The 25,901-nt window shown below is 44.4% G+C and overlaps 1 protein-coding gene across 1 annotated transcript in view; it reads left to right on the forward strand.

Moving 5' to 3' along the window:
• The window catches only part of LOC138580894 (uncharacterized), a 109,080-nt gene that overhangs the window by 27,010 nt on the left and 56,169 nt on the right, over positions 1–25,901 (forward strand). Inside the window, exon 4 of the mRNA XM_069651802.1 lies at positions 10,214–10,276. Within this exon, the coding sequence (XP_069507903.1) occupies positions 10,214–10,276 (63 nt within the window). The remainder of the gene's footprint in view (positions 1–10,213; positions 10,277–25,901) is intronic.

Genomic DNA, 25,901 nt, shown 5'->3' on the forward strand with positions numbered 1-25,901 from the left:
CCCTTATACCCCAGGGTCCGGTGCGCACAATAAATTCTAAACAAACAAACAAACAAAATGTATCACTTTTAAATTCACTGCCTCCGTGATATTTTCAATCTGTAAAGAGTAATTCGAGATTTTTACTTTAATGCCTTATCCCAACGTCCTCATCTCTTGACATTACTTTTTCAGTGTGCCTCTATCTAATCCGCCATTTCGTTCGATGTGCACTTACATTTTGAGGCTGTTTCTCTTCCTCCAGTCCGCGGTAGCACTCCAGGTGCTGGCGTATCGCCTTTTTCTCCTTTTCAATCTGGCGTTCCTTTCTGTCACTCGAGGAGTCGGTTGACCGCTTCCATTCACATTATAAGTCGAACGCAACCGCAAATGGAGAACACATCTTAAATTATTTGTGAGGTTCATAGATGATCTATTTGGCATTTGGGACGGCACCCTCGAAGAACTTACTGCATTCTTTGACTTTATGGACACATTAGCTCCCAGAATAAAATTCATATCCAAAGTGAGTAAATTATCAATTGATTTTCTAGACATAAGAGTCTATTTGAAGGAAGGAAATTTACAGACTACAATCTTCACAAAGGAGACAGACCGAAACAGTCTCTTACATACCAGGAGTTTTCACCCAAGGAACACTTTTTCAAGCATCCCCTTGAGTCAATTTCTGAGATACCAGAGGATCATTTCAGATGACATTGACTATGCAAATAAGACTCAGCACTTAGCTAAATAATTTGAAGAATGAGGATATCAACTTCAAACAGTTTAACATTGTGCAAATAAAGTCACAGAAATTCAGAGACGAGAAAATCAAGGCTCTAAAGCAGAAGAAAAAATGGACAAATTGGTATATGTGACAACTTATTCGAATCAGAGCAAGAAAATAAGGAGGATTGTGGAAAAACATTGGAAAATTTTGAAATTAGATCCAACTTTAGCGGAATTATTCCCTACTCCACCACTATTCGCTTACAGCAAAAGCAGATCCATACGAGACAATCTAATCAGAGCAGATGTTTTGGCAAAAAGAACCACAAATGCAATATACAAGGGAACTCTCCCGTGCAATAATTGCAATAACTGCAATAATTTGATAAAGGGTGAATACATCAACCATCCACACAAAGGATATCAGATTAAATTGCGACACACGTCAACTTGCGATCCTAAAAATATCGGGATAAAATGTCCCTGTGGAATCTTTTATGTCGGAATGACAACAAGAAAAGCAAAGATCAGTTGGTCAGAGCATAAATCAAACATCAGATAAAAGAATGATCGATCACCTGTAGCACAGTACTTTCTAAACGAAGCGCACACAATAGCCCAAATAAGATTTATCATCTTAGAACATGTGACATTGCCAAGGAGAGGTGGCAATATGGCAAAGTTGTTGCTACAACGTGAATTATTCTGGATAGATCGATTAAACTCCATGCACCCTACAGGAATTAACGTAGACTTGGATATGAGTTGCCACCTATGAATGAGTACAAGGAGTATTCTACCATCCTTCAAATAGTTATAGGGTAAATTCTCCTGAGGAATGAATATAGTAAAGTGTACTGTGATTTAACACCAATCTGCAATATCGTTTACCAAAAGTAACCACATGAGATCTGTAGGATTGATGCACTTTGGACAATCAAAGAAAGAGGCGATTTTCACGCACCCTGCTGTAATACTCCAAGGATGTAGAAAACGTGATTACTTAAGACCTTACCTCAAAAACCCGGGATCCGATATCAACATAGAATTTCTAAATTGAATATCTATTTTGAGATGGTTAAAACAACTAAATATAATAAGAACATATGAAGTAACCAAACCTCAGGGACCATAAAATTAAGAGAGAGTCTGTGACTCTTATGAATATCGTCACGAATAATATCACTCCAAGATGGCGCCCGCAAATACAAGGAATGAAACACTGTGTTGTGTTCCCAGAAAACATTATGATCTCCCAGGAAATGACGATCAAAATAACAAAACAGTGAACACTCGCGTCCATTGAAGCGGTCACCTGAACACTCGCGTTCGACTTATAATGTGAATGGAAGCGGTCAACCGACTCCCTGAGTGACAGAAAGGAACGCCAGATTGAAAAGGAGAAAAAAGCGATACGCCAGCACGTTTGAGTGCTACCGCGAACTGGAGGAGAAACAGCCTCAAAAAGTAAGTGCACATCGAACAAAATGCTGAATTAGATAGAGGCACACTGAAAAAGTAATGTCAAGACATGAGGACGCTGGGAAAAGTCATTAAAGTAAAAATCTTGAATTACTCTTTACAGATTGAAAATATCATGGAGGCAGTGAATTTAAAAGTGGTACATTTTGAAAAGCATCTAAGAGAGCACCAGTAATACAATCACGAGGGACTTTTACACTGAATACCATTGAGTCTAGAATCACAGTGAAAACGGTGAGTAGACAGAAGTCTTTAACAGTTAAAAATCACAGTGTAGGGGGACCCAGCGCTTATTTAGCGACTTGGTCCCACTCACGGTATAACATGAATGAAGTCATGAAATGACGATATATTATATACCTTTGATTTAGGGGTGAAATGCAACAAATTTCCCAAGTTTGGATTACTTCCTTTGAACTTTTTCCAGTAAATGGACACTGATAAGACACAGGTCAGTCCTTTTGATCATTTCACTAAAACAAATAAGAAGTCTAATAGAACCCAAAATTGACATTGATTTATTTTATTTTATTTGTTCACAGAATTTAATTGAAAATGTACCTTATGAAGGGCTAGTCCCAAAACGCGTTGTACAAATATATGATTTGGAAGATATTGGTTCACAGTGAAAAAGGAATGAAAGTCCAGTTTTCTTTGTACAAATAATCAGAATTATAAGTTGAAATTGTTTATTTTGCAAAAATGTCTAATGTAATGAAGTTTGCTTAACTTTACAACATTTTTTGTTTCAAGTATAAATGAACATGTTTTGAGAAAATATATGTGCAAACTGATTCAAGTGAGTCTTTTGTAGCATCTTTTTGTTAACTTACTTAAGACTAAATGTATCCTGAAGACAATCGGTGAATATTCATGACTGACGCCAGTCAGACAAAAGTGTGCCCTGTGTTAGTCCACCTTTTCCTTGGGTGGACCATCCCATTGTTACATGTTATATAGGTCTTGTGGCCGAGACCCACATGGGAGCACCTAAATTAATATTGAAGAATCAAAAAACAATCTATAGTAGATATATTGTTCAAATTACTTACCAAGAGTGCTCCTCTACAACATTGGTTCACCAGTTTTAATAGGACTCGTTCTCTAGTGACAAGCTGCTCCGAAGGTGATAGTTTAGACTTTTTCTTTACAAAGTCTTTAGTTGCTTTCCCGGGTAGCTTAAAGGCTGTGCCATAGTTTCCCAGGGCACTGTAAGGTTGTCTAAAGAGCTGTTCACTTTAATATCGGGAATCCTGCAAGTTCACATTACATTTCTGCGCTTGGGGTAGAGTGCTCTCCAAGCACTTCCCTCCATTCAGTCAGATTCTGGGGTGACTCTAGATCATAGTATGTTGCCAAACTGACCTTTGCTTTATATACCTTTTACAGCATGTTCCAAATATCTACATCCATAGATAGCAGGGAAGTGCCAAATGCCACCTCTAAGAACGTCAAACCTGCTTGGTTGTGTATTTCTATGAATGGCACTTTTTGCTTGTACTGAACCTAATACTTAGATATGTTTATGTTCAATCATGGCTGATCTCTGCATCTTGACTGTCTGCATGTGAGCTTTCATCAGCCAACTATGCCATCTAAATGGTAGGGCCTTCAGTGTTGCTCCATTTTAATCTGTGGCCTTTTTTTCCTTGAAGTAACAAATTGATGTTCTCATTCCTCTGCAGAGGCCACACACACTCAGTCCTGTCACGGGTGACAGTATCATCCTTGTAGGGCAATGCTGCTGTTTATTTTTGGGAAGTAGTTTCCTTTGATGCAGATTTGATCAGTGTCTGCCAGGAAGAGCAGAAAGAGAATATTTGTGAGCAGGCACCCTTGTCTCACCCCTGTCTTAATTCCAAACTGGGGTGTCACTTTTCCGCCTAAGTTATACCTAACACATCCATAGGTGTTGCCATGCAGTGCGATTGTGAGAGATCCAAGGCTGCTTTCACAGTTGGTGCCACAAAATTGATCTAGTCAGTCAAAAACCTGTCTCTAAGAAATTAAGCAGGCATATATTTTGCTTATTCTTCGCTGGTATATTTCTGCACTATCCAAATCATGCAGGAAGCCTTCTTGGATTTTGGGAGTCGCATTTTGAGCCCAGTGATTCATTTGATGTGAGTTATTTTGCACAAATCGTACTTTACACAACTAGCAGTGTGATTGGCCTATAAGCACTGCACCCGTTTACCTTCCCTTTTTGAAACTTTTTAATCCAATTTCTTGTTCACAGGTTATTCTATTTTCTTGGAAGAAGGCCACAATCATCTACATTTTTAAGAAGGGTTCTATTTATGATCTCCACTGCTACCGCTCAATTACACTGTTAGACATTCCCAGCAAGACTTTAAATAAATGTCTTAAAAGTAGAGTGGAAGAGTGGGTACACACCAACTATATGTTAGACCCCACGCAAGCAAGGTCCAGCAGTAGGTTTTCAACCATTGATCACTGCCTAATTTGAAATGTTCTAATCGAGAAATATTGTTTAATTAGGGGAGTTAGGTTATATGTGGTCTTCCTGGATTTGGAGAAGGCTTTTGATCTTGTCAGTAGGGGGGTCCTGTGGCAGACACTACAGGATATGAAGGTCCCGCCAGAACTCCTGCATTTGATTTTAAAGTGCTATATGAATACCGTAGCAACAGTCGGTGGTAGTAATTCAGGGCAGACCACAAAGTAGTTCCCTAAAAATCGAGGCGTAAAACTGGGTTGTTTCCTGGCCCGCTTCTGTGTATCCTCTTTTTTTGAAGATTTTAATCCTTTATCACTGGGGCCGAAAGTAAATCCGCCATTTGTGGGGAAGATGCCGTATGCAATTCTATTATATGCTGATGATGCAGCTCTTATAAATAACACATCTGCAGGGTTGCAGCCCAGCCTCGACTATGCTGCTAAATATTTTAAGTCCAATAAGTTAAAGCTGAATTTGAAAAAACAAAATTGTAGTTTTTGGTAAACACAGGAAAAAAGCTAACCACTCCTGAACCCTACATGGGGAGAACATCGAGGTGGTGGGTTTGTTTTGTTATCTGGGACTAGCTTTGGAAAGGAGTGGGACCTGGGTGAAACATCTGGAGATGGTTACCATGAAAGCAAGGATTAGGATGAATGGTTTATTCAAATTCTACCACAGGTTTGGTGGATGCATGCTCGATAAATCTTTAGAGGTGTACACGAGCAAATTTAGGAGTGTTATTGTATGACAAATTAAATCCAGTATACTTATCACTCACGCACGCCTTAATAGTTTTTTGACATGTTTGTAAAAATGATTGTGAACAGATGTGTCCAAGAATTCAAATGTATTGAAATACAGGATTGGTTGTCCTTTATAACCAGCCAATATTCGAGATTGCATCCACAGTAAAACAACTTGTGTGGTGTATGCCATTATATGTGTGTGCAATAAGCGTATATTGGAGGTACCATCAGGGAGTTAATAATTCGTATTGGGGAGCATCTGGCTAGTCTAAATAGTCAGGATCCCAGGTTTCCATTGGCAAACCACTGGCAAACATGCCACCAAATGTGCAATAAAGGAGCTCTTCAGTTCATTGGTCAAATAAAAGCCAAATGTGGCAAACGAGGGGGAGATCTGCAACTGACTCTCAGATGTATGGAATTGAAATGTATTTCTTTACACAGCACAACTGAGGGGCTTAACACTGAACACAAAATGTACATGTTCCTGTAATAATGTTGTTTCTTGTATATCACCATGCTACGTAGGTTGGGGTAGCATATCAGTACCTGCTAAGGACTTGTCATTTGAGTTTCTGCACTTCTTTGGAATAATTTCCTTTAAACACTTATACTAACTCTGAACCTGTGTACAGTACTATTACTGTTGACATGTTGGGACACCACACATTACACGCAAATTACGTATCTCTGACGTCCTACACATGCCACGCTTATAAATATATTCTCCCAAAATGGCACCCGTGTGTAGTCTACACGCGGGTTGTCTGACGGATATGCCCTAATCAGGCACCTTAACCTATTACCAGGTAAGTCCCACTTGCATCAGCCCATTTATCGGCTCTGAGATAGAAACTCTTTGCAATTATAGGAGTCTCGTGCTATTATACGAGCCAGGGATTCCGGCTAATGATTTTCGGCGAAACAGATCCTGAACTAAAACACTTGTGTACAGGTGCGTAATAAATGCCATATATCACATCACATATCATATCAATGGCAATTTATGCATGATACCGTCAATCATGTTGGGAAACCTTTGCATGGCAATAGTAGTAATACGGATAAAATAGCCCATTTGATCATTTCCGCAGTTATGGCCTCAGACCCAGCACTGCATGCTCACCTTTGGGCGGAGCTTCTCTCCACTAGTCATAAAGTCATTTTGGGTGCTTCACCTCATCGACTAATAACCAGATGTATCTTAACACAGTGAAAGTATGATTTACTGAGACCTTGCTTCAACCAATTGGATCTGCCTAACCTAACTTAATCACAGTATTGTTTAGTTATGCTTACCTAGCTTTTTTGTTTTGGAACTTTTTTCCTTCCTCCCCATTTACTCCGTTATCTCTGCACCAAACCATGATAATGTGTTATCCCTGCACCAAACAATGATAATGAGTTATCTGTGCACCAAACCATGATAACGGTATGTATAATTTCTTCTCCAATCTTTGAACTTGTGACCATTATGACTTACATTGTTATGATTTTCAATACTATAATTCCTTTTTGGAACATGCCTTTAAAACAGCCTGACTCTGTGTCCAAACACATGTTGGCTGGTTATAAAGGACAACCGATCCTGTATTTCAATAAATTTGAATTCTTGGACACATCTGTTCACAATGATTTTTGCAAACATGTCAAAAAACTATTAAGGCGAGCGTGAGTGATAAGTTTTCTTGATTTAAGTGTACTACATATGAGGTCAAACCTCACCACGCCGGTCACATATATTAGAGGACCAGAGCGCACCCAGGAAGCGGCAATACCCCCTTTTCAGTTATTTGTGGTGTTTATTGGTAGTGAATTATGAGGGTTCTCCAAGTTGAAGGTCACCCAAAATGGTATTTTGAAGAGGTTGTCTGGCCTCATGCAGGAACCACCTAATTGGGCTCTTTGGAATTATGGGTTTCGAAATTTGGGAGCCAGGCTAAAATCAGACTCTTGAAATTATTCCAGGCAGAGCACAAGAATCCAAATATGCATTATATTTTTGAGGAATTGGTAAAATCTACCCCCTGCCCGAAAAACAGGTGGTTTTGTTAAGGTTTCAAATTATTGAGGAAATGTGGGGTTGAGTCAGTGAACACAGTGAATGACTCATGTTTGTTAGCTTTGAAATCTTCATTTATAAGGGGTGAATTAAGTGCAGATCAGGCAGATGATTTGAGAGCAGTACATTCTTTGGGCTCTTTGAGTCTGTTCTACTCTTTGAGATGCAGATCTGAGGTGGGGGCGGTGTGAGTATAATACCATCGCCCAACTGCCGGCGTCTCATTCTGATGATCTGACGGAATATGCTGCCCCTGAAGGCCCGCAATGATCGGGGAAAAGATGACACAGCTAAATATTGTACCTGTGGGCACGTAGTAATGGAGGATCTTTGCCATTTTCACTTGATTTGCAAATGGTATTTGGATTTGCAAAAGGACCTGTTAAAGCCCTTTTTTTAAAATAGAAAAACCTATTTGGGATTGCAAGTGGGCTTTGTATTTTATCCTGAATTGTACTGACATGGACTTTATTTATAAATTGTGCAACTATGTGAGGATGGCTTTGAACTGAACGGTGAGAAAATTGTCAACTTACGTATTTTTTACCAGAGATGCGGGTGGAGAGCCGTGTTTGGGGTCTGGGGCCAGGGTCGGTTGTTTTTAATTTTCTGAGCTGTATTATGGCTGTTATTATTAATGTTTTTGTTTTATGTTTGATGTTTGTGTTTTTTAATATTTTTGTATTTGTTAATGGAGAAATCCGAGCAAATAAAGTATTCATTCCCCTTTTGAACACAGGAACATACATTCCTTCTCAGATAAGACACAACATCCTTGGGAGTACTGGCACTTGTCATTTTATGGTGTTTTTGGTCCGACCTTTTTAGGTCTAGCTGCTTTACTACTTTTTGTAATACAAATAGTTTTTGCAATCTTTTTTTTATCCAGCAGGGTTTTACAGTTGGACAAGCTTCTAATTTCATCCCGTTTATTTCTGTGAGACAATACTAAGTTCAGTATATCAGTCACTTCTTGATTCCTTTTTCGCCAAGACAATTGGACATGCCTTCGACCACTAGCAACCAGAACTATTGTTGGGCAGACTCGGGGGCTGTTCAGCAGTTGTGCCCAACTGCCTTCTCAATTCTTACATTCTTTTGCCTTTTAAACAGTTTAAAAAACATTCTCTTCACCCTTTTTTCACTACACAAACCCTACCTAGAGGGTCAAACATGGTAGCCACCCTTTACGTTCTACCCACCCTCTTTAGCATAGTTGTTATTTCCCAGTACTCTTGGTCCCATCACTGGTTCTAACCAATACACATCATTGGCACAACTCCCTAGATTTCCTCTTCCTATCATCCTCTCACTCCTTGTCAATACTTTGCATCAATGCCTCGGTCTCACCACTCTGTTCAGCTTTTCAATGTCTCTGTCCCCCTTTCCTCTTTCTCTAACACTTAACATCCCACATACTGAACGCAAATTCAAACCTGACTTCCTTTCTTTCTACTTTAATAAAGGCAAGTTGTCTCCTCCCTTCTTTCCACGCTGGCTGGCCTTCCTCCATCGAACATGCCTTCCATTATTTCCATTCTTCTCTCAACTCCCCCTTTGATCACTATGTTAAGCAAGAATTGATGTAGTAACCCGGTGGTATTGGGTAACCCACCTATTGGTATAGGTCAGCCAATCAGGACTGGGTGCATTCAGGTTGCACTGGAGACAAAGGACAGGGGAGTTTCGGGTACCTTCCTCACTTCCTACCCTTGCAGACACACTGGAGCCAGAGCGGGGTTTCAGTACTGAAGCCCGCCAAAGGCAAAATGAACAAAAGGGTCAAACCTGGTTTGGCGCGCAGAGTAACACCCAAGAAGGACCTCACAAACAGAAAATGGGGGAAAAGAAGAATGAGAACATTTTGACACAATGGTCACCCATGGGTGCTATACTGCAGCCGAGGATTCAGCCTGCGGTAGAACAGCACAATGGTAGGAACATGAAACCAATGAGGGTAACATAAAAAATGTTACATGAGTAAGTAGGAAAAGGGACTACTAAGTAACCCCCCAGCACTCCACATAAGATGATGTGTGCAGGACCTACAGAGAGAAAAGGTAAGTAAAGTCAATTTCATGTTACTATTCTTGGGAACAGTAGTTCTCACAAGAAAAGGTATTTAAACCTTAAGAGAAATATAAAGGATTTCTCTGTGACACTGCACTGAACGTGCTGGGTGTCACCATAAAAAAAGTAGATGCCTATGGAGTTTGTCAGACTCCAAAAATAAAGAAAACACACAATCCAAATCAAGTCAAAACACATGAGAGAGTGAGAAAAAGGGCTCACTCACTCCAGGGTTACAATTATAAAGTCCAGCAAACGAGCTGGGGGATCTCTAAGGTCGAGGAATTAAGCACTAAAATGAAAATTCTCCCCAACACACCATAACCCAGTTTGCACTGTTACACCCTCTCGCTCTCAACCCTGGATCAACTGCAAGGTTTGCCACTCTGGATCAGCCCTGAGGATTGCCCACTCGAGACAAACCTGGAGCTCCGTGTATGTCACTCTTGGCCCCCAACAAGTGCTTCAATTGCCACAGACCAGTGAGACATGCAAATCCTCCACAAAACCTTGAAATAAATAAAGTGTGTGTGAATAACTACATACACTTTCGTTCATTTACATCATTCTTGTCTGTTTTCTTTCCTTCTCAATCCCCTTTTCCTCAATTTGTGCTCCAATTTCCCTCTGTTTCTCCATCAATCTCAAAGATGACCTGTTCTCTTTGTTACGTTTAAGGACCGGTTTCGGAGTGGAGAATACAAGAAGGCCTGGAGGAAATCAAGAAAGAACAATTTAATGGTATGTTTTATCTTTTAGAGCCAATAGACTTGCATCTCTAATGACAGACATTAACAAAGGGAATTTTTGTAGTCCACTACTTTATAAGTATTTATCGAGCTATAGCTACCTCTGTGGCTTCATTGCTGTTCTTTCTTTAAAACATTGAAGAACCCTTTTTAATGTTCTTGTCTACCTAACTTTGTGTATCCTCCTTTTGCCTCACTCCTTCTTCCTTTTATACATTCCTGCATCTAGATACTTGTACTGGGATCTTCAAAAGACAATAGGGTGAGATGGAAAGCAATGAAGTGGCGTGGTTTCTAGACTTGGATGCACAATTGAACCTACTGGGGTGATATTTCAATGGGCCATATCACTCCGACAAGTAGTCCATGGATGTTTCTCAGATTGTCTATTGCAGAAGATTCTGGTCCAACCTGCAGCAGATTTATATCCTCTTGGAGTGAAGAAGGGTTATTTAATAGCCATGCTTGTACTCTGTGATAGCTTATTCCAGTTATGACATAAACAAATAAAGTGTCCTTAAGTAGCGGACACTCCCATCCCCCTGCACACCGTTCGTACTGATCACAATCAGGTAAAAATGAATGTGACCTTAAATATATTTCATACATTATATAGAAATGATTTCGAGTTAGTCTTGCAAAGTGTTTATACACATTCATATTTTAATACATTTTAAAATTAAAATTAAAAAAGCCCCACGCGTTTCGGGTGAATACATTCATTAGGAGCAAGTTTCATTTCAAAACTTCTTCAAAGTTCACGAGTAATCTAAAGTACAATATACAGTCAGTATCACCTATTTATCAATTTACACGAAACACTCTATCAGTGGGTGCTTAGTTTTCATTCACATGGCAGACTCTTGGGGTCATCCAAATCCTCAAGATAAATTCTCCTGAGATGGGTAAATAGCTTGGTTCCTTAAGTATCTTAAATGTTTCCAATCCTATAGATGAAATATAAAGGAAGAAGTACCACGTTTTCAGTATATTGTGTTTAACTGATTATGGAGTAACATGATCTGAAATGAAATGCAAAACTGATCTTGAAAAGAGAGTATTGTACCCTGTTCTGTTGTGATTGGTAAGTTTTTTTTTCCTATATATTATATACTAATTGTGTCCATATGATGTGTTTTTCTCTTTTGATAAATGTGTAACGTTTTTGTATATAAAACTGTATCGCATTAAACAAAATAACTGATTATGAATCTCAAAGATTCCATGCCTCGAAGATCCGCATAAATGCTTACCTCTATACTAGAGAATGTAGCTGAAAAACGTCCTTTTTTCAGTATGCCATAATATATATATTTTTTAAAACACTGAGACCTATTGTAGCAGTGACAGAAAGTATAATAGACTCTCGAGGCAAACTACTTAGATGAACTGCTTCAACCGGTAGTTCAAAAAACCTCTACGTACCTTCGAGACACCACTCATTTTTTCACCTCAGGTGACTTAACACCTAACTCGATTATGTTCACTTTAGATGTGCAAAGGTTGTACCTTTCAATTCCTCATTGTGTAGGTCTTGAAGCAATGGAACGGGTTCGAACTACACAAAGAATTTTTTCAAGCCAATATAATCTTCACGTTAGAACTCACAAGAATAATACTGTACAATAACTATTTTTGCTTTGGTGAGAACTACGTTTTACAAGTATCAGGAACATCAACGAGCTCTGCGATGGCTCCTCTCTACGCCAACCTATTCATGTATGCCTTTGAAACCAAACATGTCCTTCAACATGAACCATGGTCCCTTAAATTGTCATTTTGGAGGAGATTTATAAATGAAATTTTCGGTATCTGAAAAGGTACACGTGATGATCTAGATACATTTCTGAATTATCTTAACTCTTGTCATCCAAGAATTAAATTCACATTGGAAGTAGGTACTCCACATAGATGTCTTAGATGTAGAAGTATCCTTTCGAGACAATAAATTGGAAACATATATTTATCATAAAACCAACTGATGTAAACAACAGACTGCATTATGCTAGTTTCCATCCACAGCACTTGAAAGACAATTTTCCATTCAGCCAATATTTAAGAATCAGAAGGATAGTTTCAGATGATACTAATCATCATAAAGAGGCATCACGGGTAATAACTGATTTAAAACAAGACGGTACCCCGACAGAGTTTGTACAAGGCCAAACTAAAATGTGCTCTATTAACCAGGAAATCTCTTATTGAGTCTAAAATTCAAACAGATACACCAAAAGAAAATAGATTTGATGAAATTCTCTAGACAGAATGCACAGATCTCTCAACTATTGAAAAAGAACTGGAAGATTACACAATTAGACACACAATTCGCAAGATTGTTCCTCAGACCACCAATGGTCACATATACAAGTGAGAAGAAATTTAAGAGACTGTCTTGTCAAAGCTGAAAGACAAACAACATCTAGACAACAATTTATGTCAAAACCCAAACAAGGCACATTCCCCCTGTTTGCACTTCAGTCACTGCAATAACATGCAGAAGGGTGAACATATTAGACACCCATGTACCGGACCAAAGTTTACATTTAAATATTTTGCTACTTGCTACTTGAAAAATGTGACATATGGCCTGATTTGCCCTTGTGGCAAATATTATGCAGGACAGACAACAAGGAAGATCAAAGAACGTATTACAGAACACACATCTTTTTTGCAGGATTGTGATCAGTACTAGCGGTGTGCCGTGGACGGCAGTGTCTACTGCTTGATGACACTTTTTTGTTTGTCATAGCAGCAACTTCTTGTGCCAAGTTGCATTTTACTCCCCTTAACCCTAAATTTAATTACATTGCCTTAAACCTTTTTTTCAACACCATAAATCAACACACAAAGATATTGGTGTGCGTACTACATCATTACTTTTTAGCCTTATTCCATTTCTCAGAACACCATGACAGTGGCTGCTTTAGAGTGTGGTGTCTGGGAATGGGGCGGTAATTCAAGGGCCTCCCCCCAACTCCTCTGCTTAAGAGAACAAGACTTCTCTATGGTAAAGAAGAAATTGAGTGCATGCTCTGTCCTAATACATGCAAAAGTGGAGGTGACCATGAATTGCGGCCCCATGCTGGGCACAACAAACACAAACTTACCCTAAAATTAGAAAAGGAATATTTACAACACTGGAACACCAAAAGCTGTGGCTAATTCTAGGGGAACTTCAAGCCTGAATATGTTTGAGAAAACTGTGAATAGTAAATACGATGGTATGTGGCTTTAGAGTTCCAATGAGTGGTTTAAAGATTTTGAGATATTTAGACTGTTTAAGGTGGAGCTTCAAAGGTGGCCCGAGGCCTCTCGTAGCTAATGATCACTCATTAAAGCCACACTGAATATAGAAGGCCAGAGCTGTGTCATACTCTTTTGGGACAAAGTCCAAATGCCTGGCGACCTATGCCTGGGGAGCAAAAGCGAGGCTTGGTCTGCTGTGCTGCACAGGGTTTCCTTACTACAAACAGGTGAATTGAGTCACTGATCTCTGCCGTATCTGCTATGCCAATAATTACACAGAGGCAAGCACAGAGAGGCAAGCACTTCCACAGAGAATGGGCATGAGGGAGGAGCTATGCCCTTTTATGCTCTGCATGTATTCTTGGCATTTTGTGGCAGTTGGAGCGTGAGAAAAGGAGGTGGTTGGTGGCCAAGTGAGATGTATGCATTGAGTAGAAGGAAGGAGGAGGCTGAGGTAGGGGCATGGAGAAAAGAGATAGAGGCAAGGTGAAGTATTAGGAAAGAGGCTAGGGTGGTAAAATAGATAGTGGAAAGAGAATGGACCAGTAAAGGGGGCAGTGAGAAATGAGGGTCAAAGAGGAATAAACAGAAGAGGAAGGTGGAGGAGGCCAAGGGGTCAACATGGTGGAAAGCTGGAGGGAGGAAAATTGGAGATGGAAAGTTGGAAGGAAACGTCAGATGGGGGTTGGAAGAGATGCTTGAGAGAGATGAGATGTTGCAAGGAAACATTTAGGAGGAAGTTGGAGAAGGCATTGCGAAGAGAGAGGTGGTTCAACAGAAAGCATGCCTACCCAACCCCCTAAAAAGGAGGAGTTTGAGGTGGGCAGAAGGACAAGCATGTGGAGAGTGTCTAGGAAGTTTGACGAGAGGCAGGCTGGAGGAGAGAGGAAAGGGGTTAATGAAACCTCATAAGCACGAGAACCTGGTTACCCGTTGTGGAGGAAGATGTAGACAGGATGATGGGGAAACAGTCCACGATCTTGGAACATGGAGGAGGAGACAGAGTAGAAGGTAAGTGCTGGGAGGATAGCTCTGGGGCAATGTGTTGGTCTTGGAAGCAAGACAATGCAGAGCAACACAGGTTTGAATCCTAGTCCTGCACATAGACTGGTCTCCAGTATTAGGCGCATAATAAAAGATTACTTGAGGTTTGTAGCCTCTGTCCGATTACTGGCCTTTAAGCAGATGTTTTGCATCTGTTCACTTGTATCAAGCCCCAGCTTCTCCTTCTTATCAAGACTAATGAGCACGAGAGGCATGACAAAGAAACAAAGGACCAAAAACTGTGAATCGAGGAGATAAGAAAGAAGCATGGTTGACACAATCTCGGGGGATGTGGATTCCAAGAGGAAAAAAAAACACACACACACACCACCACCACCATCACCAATTCTTTTAGGCTCTGCCAGGGAGTAAGACATGCTCTCTGTGGTTCCACAAAGAACAAAAATAAAATTGGAGCACAAAGGAGCTAATTTTCAGTATGGCGCAGAGTAAAATCAATGTGTACAATGTATGCTTTACCATTTTACTCATTGATTTTATTCCATACCATATTTTCATTCATTTTTATGGTGGAGAGGAGGGTTGGATTGTAAGTTACGATCCGGCTTGCCCTTCCTCTCTGCCATAACAAAAAGTCCAGCATTTGCGTGAGCAGGTATTTTCATGCTGGTGGAAATTCTGTGAATTCCCCTGAGTCTGGCTGCATTTCACATCAACAAAAAGCGAACTATCAAGGAATCCATTGTAAAGGCTGCCTGGCGTACATGGGAGGAGGTGTGTGCTCATTTTGTACAGCCGAGTGCAAAAGTGTTTTGTAGAAGCATGCATGTCATGTTTTTACTCTCCGCCTTTGTACTATGCTGTGCAAAAGTGTAAATGTAGCCGGTTCCCTCAGTGTTATTTACACAGAACTCCAAAATTAGCTCCAAAATGCTCCCTCCACCCCCACAGTCTCCTAGCATTGGTGCCATCCACTGACAGCCTACAGTCCCAGACAACGAGACAGTAAGGATCACATGGATGGATTTTGGAGAACTGATATGGGACCTAGGGCTTAAAACAAAAACTAAGGGTGCTTTCTCAAAATCAAAACAAGGTTCAAACAGTGTATCCCCCACTCTAGAAGAATCACTTGCCCTGAGTCCAAACGTCTAGGCCCTATTATCAAAAGCACAGTGCCTGGTAGGGGGTTCCACATCAGGGTAGTGTCGATATAAGGCACCTACATTCTGGGGGAAATCGTGTACCTAGGCAGTTCCTTCTTCAGGGTGGAGTCTGATCCTCCATGGCCCTGGTTGTAGTACATAGTCTTTATCTTGGACTTGTTGCTTGTTGGAACGGTCAGTGGCATTTGGTGGTTGTTGGATCCCTCATGTCCTAGCCAGTCTGTAATGGGCAGTTATGAAGTTCCCTCCTCCCCCTACTTGCCCCAGTGGTCTCCAGCTGTCCCACCGACTCTCTGTGATAAATCTGATGATGTCACTCTCCCTCAAACACTTGCCATGTCTACTTCAAGTATTCCCCAATATCACCTAAAGAATAGTTGTCAACAACTGAGACATGGAAGAGGCAGAGAGCAGTGATGATTACTCCCAAGGAGAACCACTATCAGCGTTCTAGTCGTGGGAAATTCAATTGGCCCAACATGGATTAAACCATGCTGGGAAGAGAAGCATGGTGTTCTCCAGCTCAGGACAGAGTGAGGTACCGGCGGCGACGCAGAAACCCAAGGAGCTACATGGAGCGAGAGGGCAGCCTGGTGAGCAACACGCTCAGGGACGCTCAGCAGAAACTGGAACGAAGGGCGATGAAGCACGTTGTGCTTCCTCACCGCTGCAGAAGATGGATAGCCGACCGAAGCCTGAATGCCTACTGGAGGTATCAGCAAGGGCAGAGAGAGCCACGGGAGCCGGAGAAACATCCGACTTGGATTCGGGAATGTCGAGAAACCACAAGAAAAGTACCGATGAGCCCAGAGAAAGGACTGTCAGGCGAGATAACAAAAGCCCTATACGGGGACTGGGGTCTGAGACTCTCAGTACGAACTTGGGGGAGATCAAGAAGGAAGCCAGACGGTAATTACGTGTTGAAAGAAATTGCATGGAAGTCCTGGCAGGCGAGTATACCAGCCAAAGCCAAGTTCATGAAGGAAACTGCATACATGTCCTGGCAGGAGAGTATACAAGGCAAAGTCCAAGTCTGTGCAAGAAAGTGAAAGCGACTGCATCCAAGACCTGGTAGGTGAGTATACAAGGCAAAGTCAAGTGTGTATGATAAACTAAACTACGAAGAGGATCTCGAGGAAGATCCATAAGATTGTGACATTTTGGAAATGTGGAAAAGAGCCTGGCAGGGAACTATACCAGGTGACCTGAGAGTGTGGGAATCGCACCCAAATTGCAATACAGCGAAAAGAGAATCCCAAGGAAGTCATATGTATTTAGGATTTTGAACTGTCTTGACTGTGAAGAGAAACCCGGGGAAGGAAGCCATTTCCCCAGGAACAGTGAACTCACAAAGAGGCAAGAATTATCCTCTTGGGTTACAAGGAACGTGGTTATTCTTTGTTTGAACTTTTCGTTTTGAAGAATAGAAATCTGGGGAAGGGACCCATTCCCTGGAACTGTCAACATTGTCCACTTGGATCTTTTTAGTAAAATTTATACTTTTGTGTTTGATTTCAACATTTGTGCACTTTGAGAACCAGAGACAATATCCTTCGCACCTTAGAGTTAGTTTTAGAGTGTGAGGGCCAGGATAGGATTTCGGACACAGAACATATTTTTGCTTTTGACATCTTGACAAAGGACAGACCCATTCGTTTTGCTTGAGGTAGGGAAACTACTCGTAGATTAGGGACAGTGAGGCATTTTCCAACCCCTTTATCATTTAATAAAAGTTTATAACCAAAAACATGAGTCCTCTGTGTCTGCGTCGTGTGGCTCAGTTGATATAAACTGAGGAACCCGTTAGAATGCCACACTGGGAGGCCACCAGGACGTGCAGGCAAGATGGCTGCCTGAGCTGAGAGCTCTGTACCCAATGCTGAGAAAGCTGAGGTGATAGTGTGGAGAACGGGGTCCGACTACCCCAAAGAGACGAGATTCGAGTGTCTGAACCGGAGCCCCACCCGCAGGCAAAACCCAGGACTTCTGAGGTGCCCCAATTGCCTGGGACGGATGTGGAGACCTTCTTGGCTCCCCTCCCCCTCTAACGCTGTTGTGTGGCTGCAGAGAAAAGTGTAACCAGGGCCGTGCTGCTAGTTGGAGAATGCCCCATCAGACTGTTTCCCTGGGCGGCGGCGAGTGCCCACTGGCAAAGGAGAAGCCCTGGTGGTCTGGTGGGGTGGCCTGTGCCCTGGGGGATCCCCGCCTCTACGTCCACTTGACACCCGATGCAGAGTGAGCGTCTACTGCGGCAAGACACCCGGCCCGCGGTGGAGGAGCCAAGCAGGGCTGGGCTGGGCTGGGCAACGGCTGCACTGAACTCCAGAAGGCGGGGCAGCCCCCGCTCTGAAACACCTGAGGAGACAGCTGGGCCAGGCGCTGCACCAACCCGATCCGCAGCCCGGAGCGGAGGACCCATCAGGAACCGGGTGGCGGACACACCAGCATCCCAAGAGGGGGACCGCCCCATGCCCTGCTGTCCCTGGGGAGGCGACTGCGGCAACGGAGAGTTCCTCCCTACCAAGATCAATGGCCTGGCCTGATGCGGGAGCGCGCCCTTACTGGCCTCTGAGGAAGCTACGGAAGTGTGGAGCGGTGCACAGGGAGAGGAGGAGGTGAGTGGCAGTCTACCTCCCCCCCAGGATGGCACAGGGAAACCTCTGGCCTCCACAACACCCACATGGAGGCTGGTGCAACTCGGCAATAAGTGACTGCTGTCTGGGGGACGAGGCACACTTGAGGGCTAGCAGGAGGCCCCAGCTGGAGGCAGTGAGGACTTCACAGTGAGGTAGTGAGGGCGCACATGGCCCCAGGATTCTCTGACTCTTGGGCAAAGCCCGCTCTGTGAGACTACCAACCCCGGAGGGTAACACAGGGCTCCACCAGCAGTGGGGTCCATGGAAGGGGGGCCCCAGGCCAGCGGGCCCCACTGCATGTAGACACATTGGAGGCCTGATGGAGTAGGGAGTGACATCGGCAGCTGGGGGAAAGACACAGAGGGGCATATTGCAGGTAACCACACAAGTGTTGTAGGAAGTAAAACAGTGAGAGTGCCGGATGGATATTGACCCTCCATTGCGAGACAACCGAAGGGCCATATTGGGCTCACTGAAGTATTCACCACCACACGCAGGTCCCCCTTGACGACGCACCCTAGATGATGCAGGACTTGCTGTACTAAGGGGCCACCCCCTTGAGATGACACAGACACGCATCAACCCTATTCACGTTGGCTCATCCATCTATTGGTAGAGCAGCCCAACGGAGGACTTGGACACTTACACTGGGTGCAGGGGACTAATATCCTGGGCTACAGTGGAGGCGCACCTGGGTGTCACACCCATGGGGAGGAGAAGGAAGTGAAACAGGTGAGGCCCGAAGGAGACTCCCTATCGCCTGGCACTCCTGAGTCTAGGTCTGGGATTGAGGGTTGGCAGCAGCACGGGGGTGGCTGAGGAAAACATATTGACGCATGGACTCGCCCCCAGTCAAGCTCCAGCGGTCTCTCCCTCTTTGGCACTGACCCTTATTACCTGCGGTCACCAAAGCGTTCCACGAGGTACGGACCCACTTCCCGGCGGGACTGGCTGCGGACCCCTACCGGGCGCGGAGGTACTGGGAGGGGGCGCCCTATGAGCTGGAAAGAGACCTTGGCAAAGTACCACTTCCGTGGAGATGGAAGCCGCCCCCCCCACCTGGCTTTTGAATGGCAGGGGGAGGGACACCACCTTATTGCCGAGGAGGACATCCAAAGAGCCAGCCGAGGTACCAGGGGCCCAGGGGCCCAAACTCAACCAGGGGAAAGCACAGGGTGAAAGGAACCCGAAAATTTCAAAAAACGAATCTTCCGCCTGCCGCCTTCCTTTGGGGGGGCACCTAAAGTGAAATGTATCTGTTTTGTAGATGATCTGTTTTGGCCCCCCTGCTGTCCTAGTGGAATCTTGGAGGGCTGAAGGGGAATATAGTGCCCAGACAGGCTGCCATGTTGGGCTTGTTTCTCTTTTCCATGTTGGCGCCGACACCGTTGTGACGGCTGATGCTCTGTTTTAAGGTTGTGCCTGTTCCTGCTCGCGGGAAGGGCTGAGGAGTTTTTCTTCTTAATGCTGCCCCGGACCCGAGATATGGGGATGGGAGGGGTAGAGATTAGGGGCCTCTAACCAGGGCCACTGAGACACTCTGATTACACCGGTTTGATCTTGGAGGAGGGAAGCGGGACCCCCGTTAAACAAGTGACCCGGGGCTGGGGACGAGCCCCTGATGCTTCGTCAACCGATCCCGGCACACCTTGGGGATGGAGATGGACGCCTCAAAGGGGATGGATGGAGGGAGGGGAGGGGAGGGAAGGGAGGGAGGAGAGGGAAGTGGGGGGTAGGATAGGTGGGGCGATGGGGGAGGCGGAATGGGGACGATATGCGGGGGGTAGGCGAGTAAAGCCATGGAACTCCAGTCTACAGAGGGCCTCGGTCCGGACAGGACACAAGGGAGCATTTGAGGACAGGATAAGCAATGATAATGGTTGAAGGACGGGTGGGTACGCTTAACGTTAAGGGCTTGAATTTTCAAAATAAACTGTCCCTTACTAGCAACATGTTCCGCAAACAGAAGTTTGCCGTCCTTTTCTTAGCGGAAACGTACTACAGGCAGGGAGCGGAGTCAGCAATAAAGGGGAAGGAAATCGGGAGGAACTTTTGGGCTTCTCATAAATCCTCCAAAAAGGAAGGGGTGGGCATACTCTTGGGCAAATCAGTGCACCTCATGGATGTCGAAATCAAGAAGGGCTTCGGAGGGAGGTTCCTGGAGTTTAAGGGTACGTGTGAGGGTATGCGGATCACACTAGCCACCCTCTACGCTCCTAATATGGGCCAGATAAAGTTCCTGCGCAAGATGTTGAAGGTAATGGATGGTTGGGCAGAGGGAGCCATGGTCCTAGGTGGAGACTTCAACCTCATAATTGACCCTCGGCTGGATTGGTGGTCAGCAAAGTGGGCGGGGTGAAGGAAATTACAAAAGATAACTTGGCCATGAGGGACCTCTTGCAGGAATGTGGCTGGACTGACGTGTGGCGCAAATCATGGCCAGCCCCAGGGGGTTGCACTTTCTTCTCCCCGCACATCACACATACACAAGAATTGACCTCTTACTGATATCAGAGGAGGGTGGGGGCGAGGTTGGGGTGCCTAGTGTAGAACCTATTACCTGGTCGGACCACAAGCTGATGGTGGTGGATTGGCTACTGCCAAAGACCAATAGAAATTATAGGTGGCGCTGTAATGGCACCCTATTGATGGACCCAGTATTTGAAGACTTCCTAAGGAAGGAAATGGAAGCATGTTTTGAGATCAACGATAATGGGGAGACTGGGATGACCGTAGTGTGGGAGGCAGCGAAGGCCACCTTCCGGGCCCTCCTCATTGCAGAGGGGTCCCGAAGGAAGCAGGAAAGGGCACTGATTGAGGGTAAGCTTTGTGAGTAATTGAGGGCTATGCGTACACGACTCACCCGTACAGGTGAGGATCGAGAGGCTCTGCTGGGAGAAAAACGAGACAAGAGGCAGACGCTGCACATGATTCTCATAGGGGAAGTGGTTAAGAAAATGAGGTACACACGTCAGAGGTATTATGAAAGGGGGGGACAAGGTGGGGACCTTACTGACACATATATAGCTAGAGGATGAAGGACAGAGAGGAGGGTGGGAAGTATCCGAGATAAAGAGGGGAGGATCTGTAAAGAGGGGGAGAAGGTAGTGGGGCGCTTTGCAGACTTCTATAAAGAGTTGTATACGAAACAGCAAGGGGAGTCGATGAAGAATATTCGCAGCTATTTGGCTGGGTACCCCCTTCCCAAACTCACGGTCTTAGGTTCGGAGGCCCTGGAGGGGGAGATAACGGAAGAATAGGTGGAAGGAGCCATTAAGAGGCTGAAGATTGGGAAGGCCCGAGGGGGCGGGGGTAGGGGGAGCTATACGGCCGACTTTTTCAAACAATACCAGTCCATCCTGGTGAAACCCATGGCCAAACTGTTTAACCAGATTAGGGGGCAGGATACGATACCACCGTCATTTCTTCAGGCTCTGATTGCCGTGATACCCAAGCCAGGGAAGGACCCGGAGGAGTGTGGTTCCCATAGTCCCATCTCCCTCCTAAACGTGGACGCAAAGAGATAGCTTCCCCGATTGATCCACCCGGATCAGGTGGGATTTGTGCTCAACAGGCAGGGAGCCGGCAGCATGAGAAAGACCCTACATGTGTTGAGCTCGAGGGCTGTGCGGGAGGGGTCGGGGGCTCTTCTGCTGTCCCTGGATGCCGAACAGGCCTTCAATAGGGTGAGCTGGGCCTTCATGGGGGAGATTTTTGCGGCCCTGGGGATGGGCCAGAGATGTCTGGGTTGGGTGTCGGCCCTATACTCTAATCCCTCTGCAAGGGTCATGGCGAATGGAAAATAATCAGGGTGGTTCCCTCTGGGGTGGGGCACGTGGCAGGGCTGCCCCTTGTCGCTGCTCACATACGCATTGGTGATCGAACCATGGGCGGCCTCCATCGGAATGATGGGGAGATCTGTGGGGAACACACACTGTAAGATCAGCCTGTTTGCAGATGATGCGTTACTTTATATTACCAACCCATCCCAGTCGATACCGCGCGTGTTGAAAAATTTGGAGCAATATGTAAACCTGTCGGGCTTTAAGGTCAACTTGAGGAAGTCAGTGGCGTTCATGTCAGGGAATTTACCGAAAACCGAAGGGAAATACGTAGAGGGCCTCACCTTTAGCATTCAGAGAGATAGGTTTTGTTACCTTTGGATTCAGGTGACGCAGAGCCCAAGGGACCTATTCGACAGTAACTTCCTCCCTCTTTGGTCGGCGGTGAGGCGGGATATGGAGCGATGGGCGGGTTTGGGGCTCTCATGGATGGCACGCCTCAACACAGTGAAAATTCTAATCCTACCCAAATTCCTATTTCTGTTCTAAATGCTTCTGACATTTGTGCCCAAACCGTTCTTGGTAGAGGATCGACAGGCCCTACTATGCTATCACTGGGAGGGTAAAAAGCACAGGATCGCTTACGAGATTCTGACGAGACCAAAAGAGGAAGGGGGTGTGGGATTCCCGGACCTAGAAATGTATTATAGGGGGTCTCAGTTGAGGGTCTTGGTGGATCACATCACTCCGGGGATGGGGAAGCAATGGGTGGCAATGGACAATGAGGTGCTAGCCCCGGTCACTCTAGATGAATGGCTGTGGGTTTCATTCCAGGAAGGGTCCTGCAACATCCGGGATCAGGCATTTTGCGGTATGTGTGGAAAGAGGGTGGCGAATATAGATGGCTCACAACATGGCCCTCACCCCTGAGTTGCATCTGGGCTCCCCTGCTCAGGGATGGGATTGGAGAACCACAAGCATTCCAGCAGTGGTACGAGGCTGGTCTTAGCAGGGCGGGACAGTTGTGGGTGTAGGGAACTTTCATGTCACTAAAGGAGCTGGAGGATGCCTTGGGATTGAATAACCTTTCGCCCTTTCGTTACCTGCAGTTAAAGGGGGCCCTCACTGAAGACAGATGGGGGGAATACCCTTAGGAGGGAGCTAACAGAATTCAAGAAATTCTTGATCTCATAGACTGACTCCAAGGAAGTGATATCTAGACTCTATAAACTCCTGCTTCTGGAGACCCCGAGGGATCCTCCGCCCACACGAGTTAAATGGGGGCAAGATCTAGGCAAGGATATTGATGATAGGAGGTGGATCATCATGTGCAGGCGGGCCAATCGCTCTACAGTCTCGCTCCAGTATAGGCACCAGGCCCTGAAACTGCTGCACAGATGGCACAATCCCCCACAGAGAATAGCCTGGATGAGAGAGGGATACAGCCCACACTGTTGGAAATGCCGTACTGAAATAGGGGACTATGTGCACATGTGGTGGAAGTGCTCAGTGGTACAAACGTACTGGGGAGAAGTCCTGTCCTTGATTTGGAAGGGCCCCATCTCCATGGCTCCTTCTCTTTGGGGGTGGATGTGGATGAGGACCACAATGAGACACAAGGCCATATGTTGTCAGACCCAGAGATGGAAAAGTCCACGAATGCCAGTGGAGAAAGAATGGATCACCAAAGTCCGTGCAATTTATGATATGGAGTATCTAACTCATCTCATAGATGAATCCAGGTCTAGCATTGACGGGATGTGGCTCTCCTTTTTTGAAAAATATGATCAGTCTGTCTGATGAGAATGGGGAATGACGACAGGTGGGACCGGATAGTGTATGAATTTGGGAAGGGCACTGTATTCAAAGGACATGTTGCTTACGATGATCAATGAAGCATAGAGGCGAACACGCCCATTGTTTTCGCGTACATGGTAGAGTTACACGAAACGGGGACTGAAGGGACTAAAAACACGTCCAACTCCTGATGGAGTAATGAAAAGCATGAACCATGGCTAAAGGGGGTGAGAGGAGCTGAGGGGGAGGAGAGGGGGTAATGTTATAATTGAAGCTAAGTAGTATTGTACGATTGTTATTCCATGTTGGTATAACCTAAATGCCAATATAATCTAATTTTCAAAAAAAAGAATGCCAGACTATAGTTGGTAACTCACCAAAGAGATCTCCCATCGTTTTGATCATTAAACAACTGCAAAGAGAGGAGTTCACGCTTGGGGTAGCCTTGTACAAGACGGCCTTTAATATTAGTCAATAGTGGATAAGTATCAGATCCCTATTGGGTGTCAGGGACTTTGCTTCTTGCACACCCTCTGCCTAATGCTCTGAGATGATCGGACTATCATATAAAACCTAATAGTAAGGTAAATCCCTTTGTTAAACCAGTGGAGACTACCCATCAGTACGTTTTGCAGGGGTTAAACCAAGTCTAAGGAAACCCACTATAATCCCGACAGGAGAAAGTGCCACCCAGTCAACAGTTGAAGAGGAAAGCCTGAATGGTCCATCAGAAAGACCTTCGATACCGGGTTTCCACCTAACCAGGAGGAAGCAAAAATCTCTCAAAGACCAGAAGAGGAATTTTTGTTTTCCTTATTATTTATTCGGGAGGAGGATCCAATTGATTAGGTAGATCGTTATACCGTTAAAGGAGATAGTAACATTTCCAGCAACAGCTCTGTTAAAACTTCTACCACTGTTGAAACCTGTCTGACCAAACCTTTCCTGTACCCCGAAATGGCCAATATAGAAAATCTATTAACCCAAATCCCAAATAACAGTCCACCAGATCCAAGCCGCAATATGGTTTCCGGCTGGATTGGATCAAATTGATGTCGCCCAACAAAGGCCTATTCTGCCCCACAGTTGTGCAACCCTATAGAGATGGGGAGGACTTTGGATTTATTTTTCTCATTTTCTGAAGGTTGGTACAGCATTTCTGTTGGAGGGATGATTTAAAAACCTGTTATTTAGGTCGCTTTTTAAGAGGGGAATTGCAGAATTCGTACCAACTTTTAAATCCCCTAGGAACAGAAACATTTAATGAGATCAAACAAGTAGTATTACAAAGGGTCAGACAAACAGACAACTTTTATAAGCGGAAGTTACGGGAAATCAAATTAAGTACCGGGGAATCCCATATAGAATTGAAATGCTCTCTCTATGGCTCGAGAAGAAAACTCTACCAAAAGTAGTAGAAGCCTTAACGTTATAACAATATATTCATTCCTTACCACCTTACCTGCAGAAAGCCTTACTTCAATTAAATAAACCCAGTATGGCAATGGCTGTGAAAACAGCCCACAACTATGCCTAAGCCAATAAGCAATTAAGATCGATCCACCGGGGTGAAGAGGCCAAGAAAGATCCAAAATGTTCCTCCCATCCTACGGATCCCATAGTAGAAAAAAAGCAACAAGAGAGAGAAGCCAAGACATTTTCTCCAAATCAGGGAGAAAAGACTGCAGCAGGGGAGACAAAACAATGTGTGTGTCTTAATCTACATTTTCTGTGCACATCAGGAACATGGATCTCCTTTCAATCCTGTCACTCCTGCTTCCCTTTCTTCTTCTTCCTGTTCCTTCCTACACATACCCCGCCCCTACGGCCGTGGTGGTGGGGTTGGTATAAGTTTTCATTTTTTCTCTACTGTCGCTGCTGCTCTTGCCATTCTCGCTACCTTTTCTTTGTTTGAATATCACTATATTTCTTTTCTAAGGCCCCACTCGCTAGCTTTTCTTGTAATCTACTGTCTCCCGGGTTTC

The sequence above is a fragment of the Ambystoma mexicanum genome, chromosome 3p (assembly GCF_040938575.1).
Source record: "Ambystoma mexicanum isolate Mex_15411 chromosome 3p, UKY_AmexF1_1, whole genome shotgun sequence".
NCBI classification, from domain to species: Eukaryota; Metazoa; Chordata; class Amphibia; order Caudata; family Ambystomatidae; genus Ambystoma; species Ambystoma mexicanum.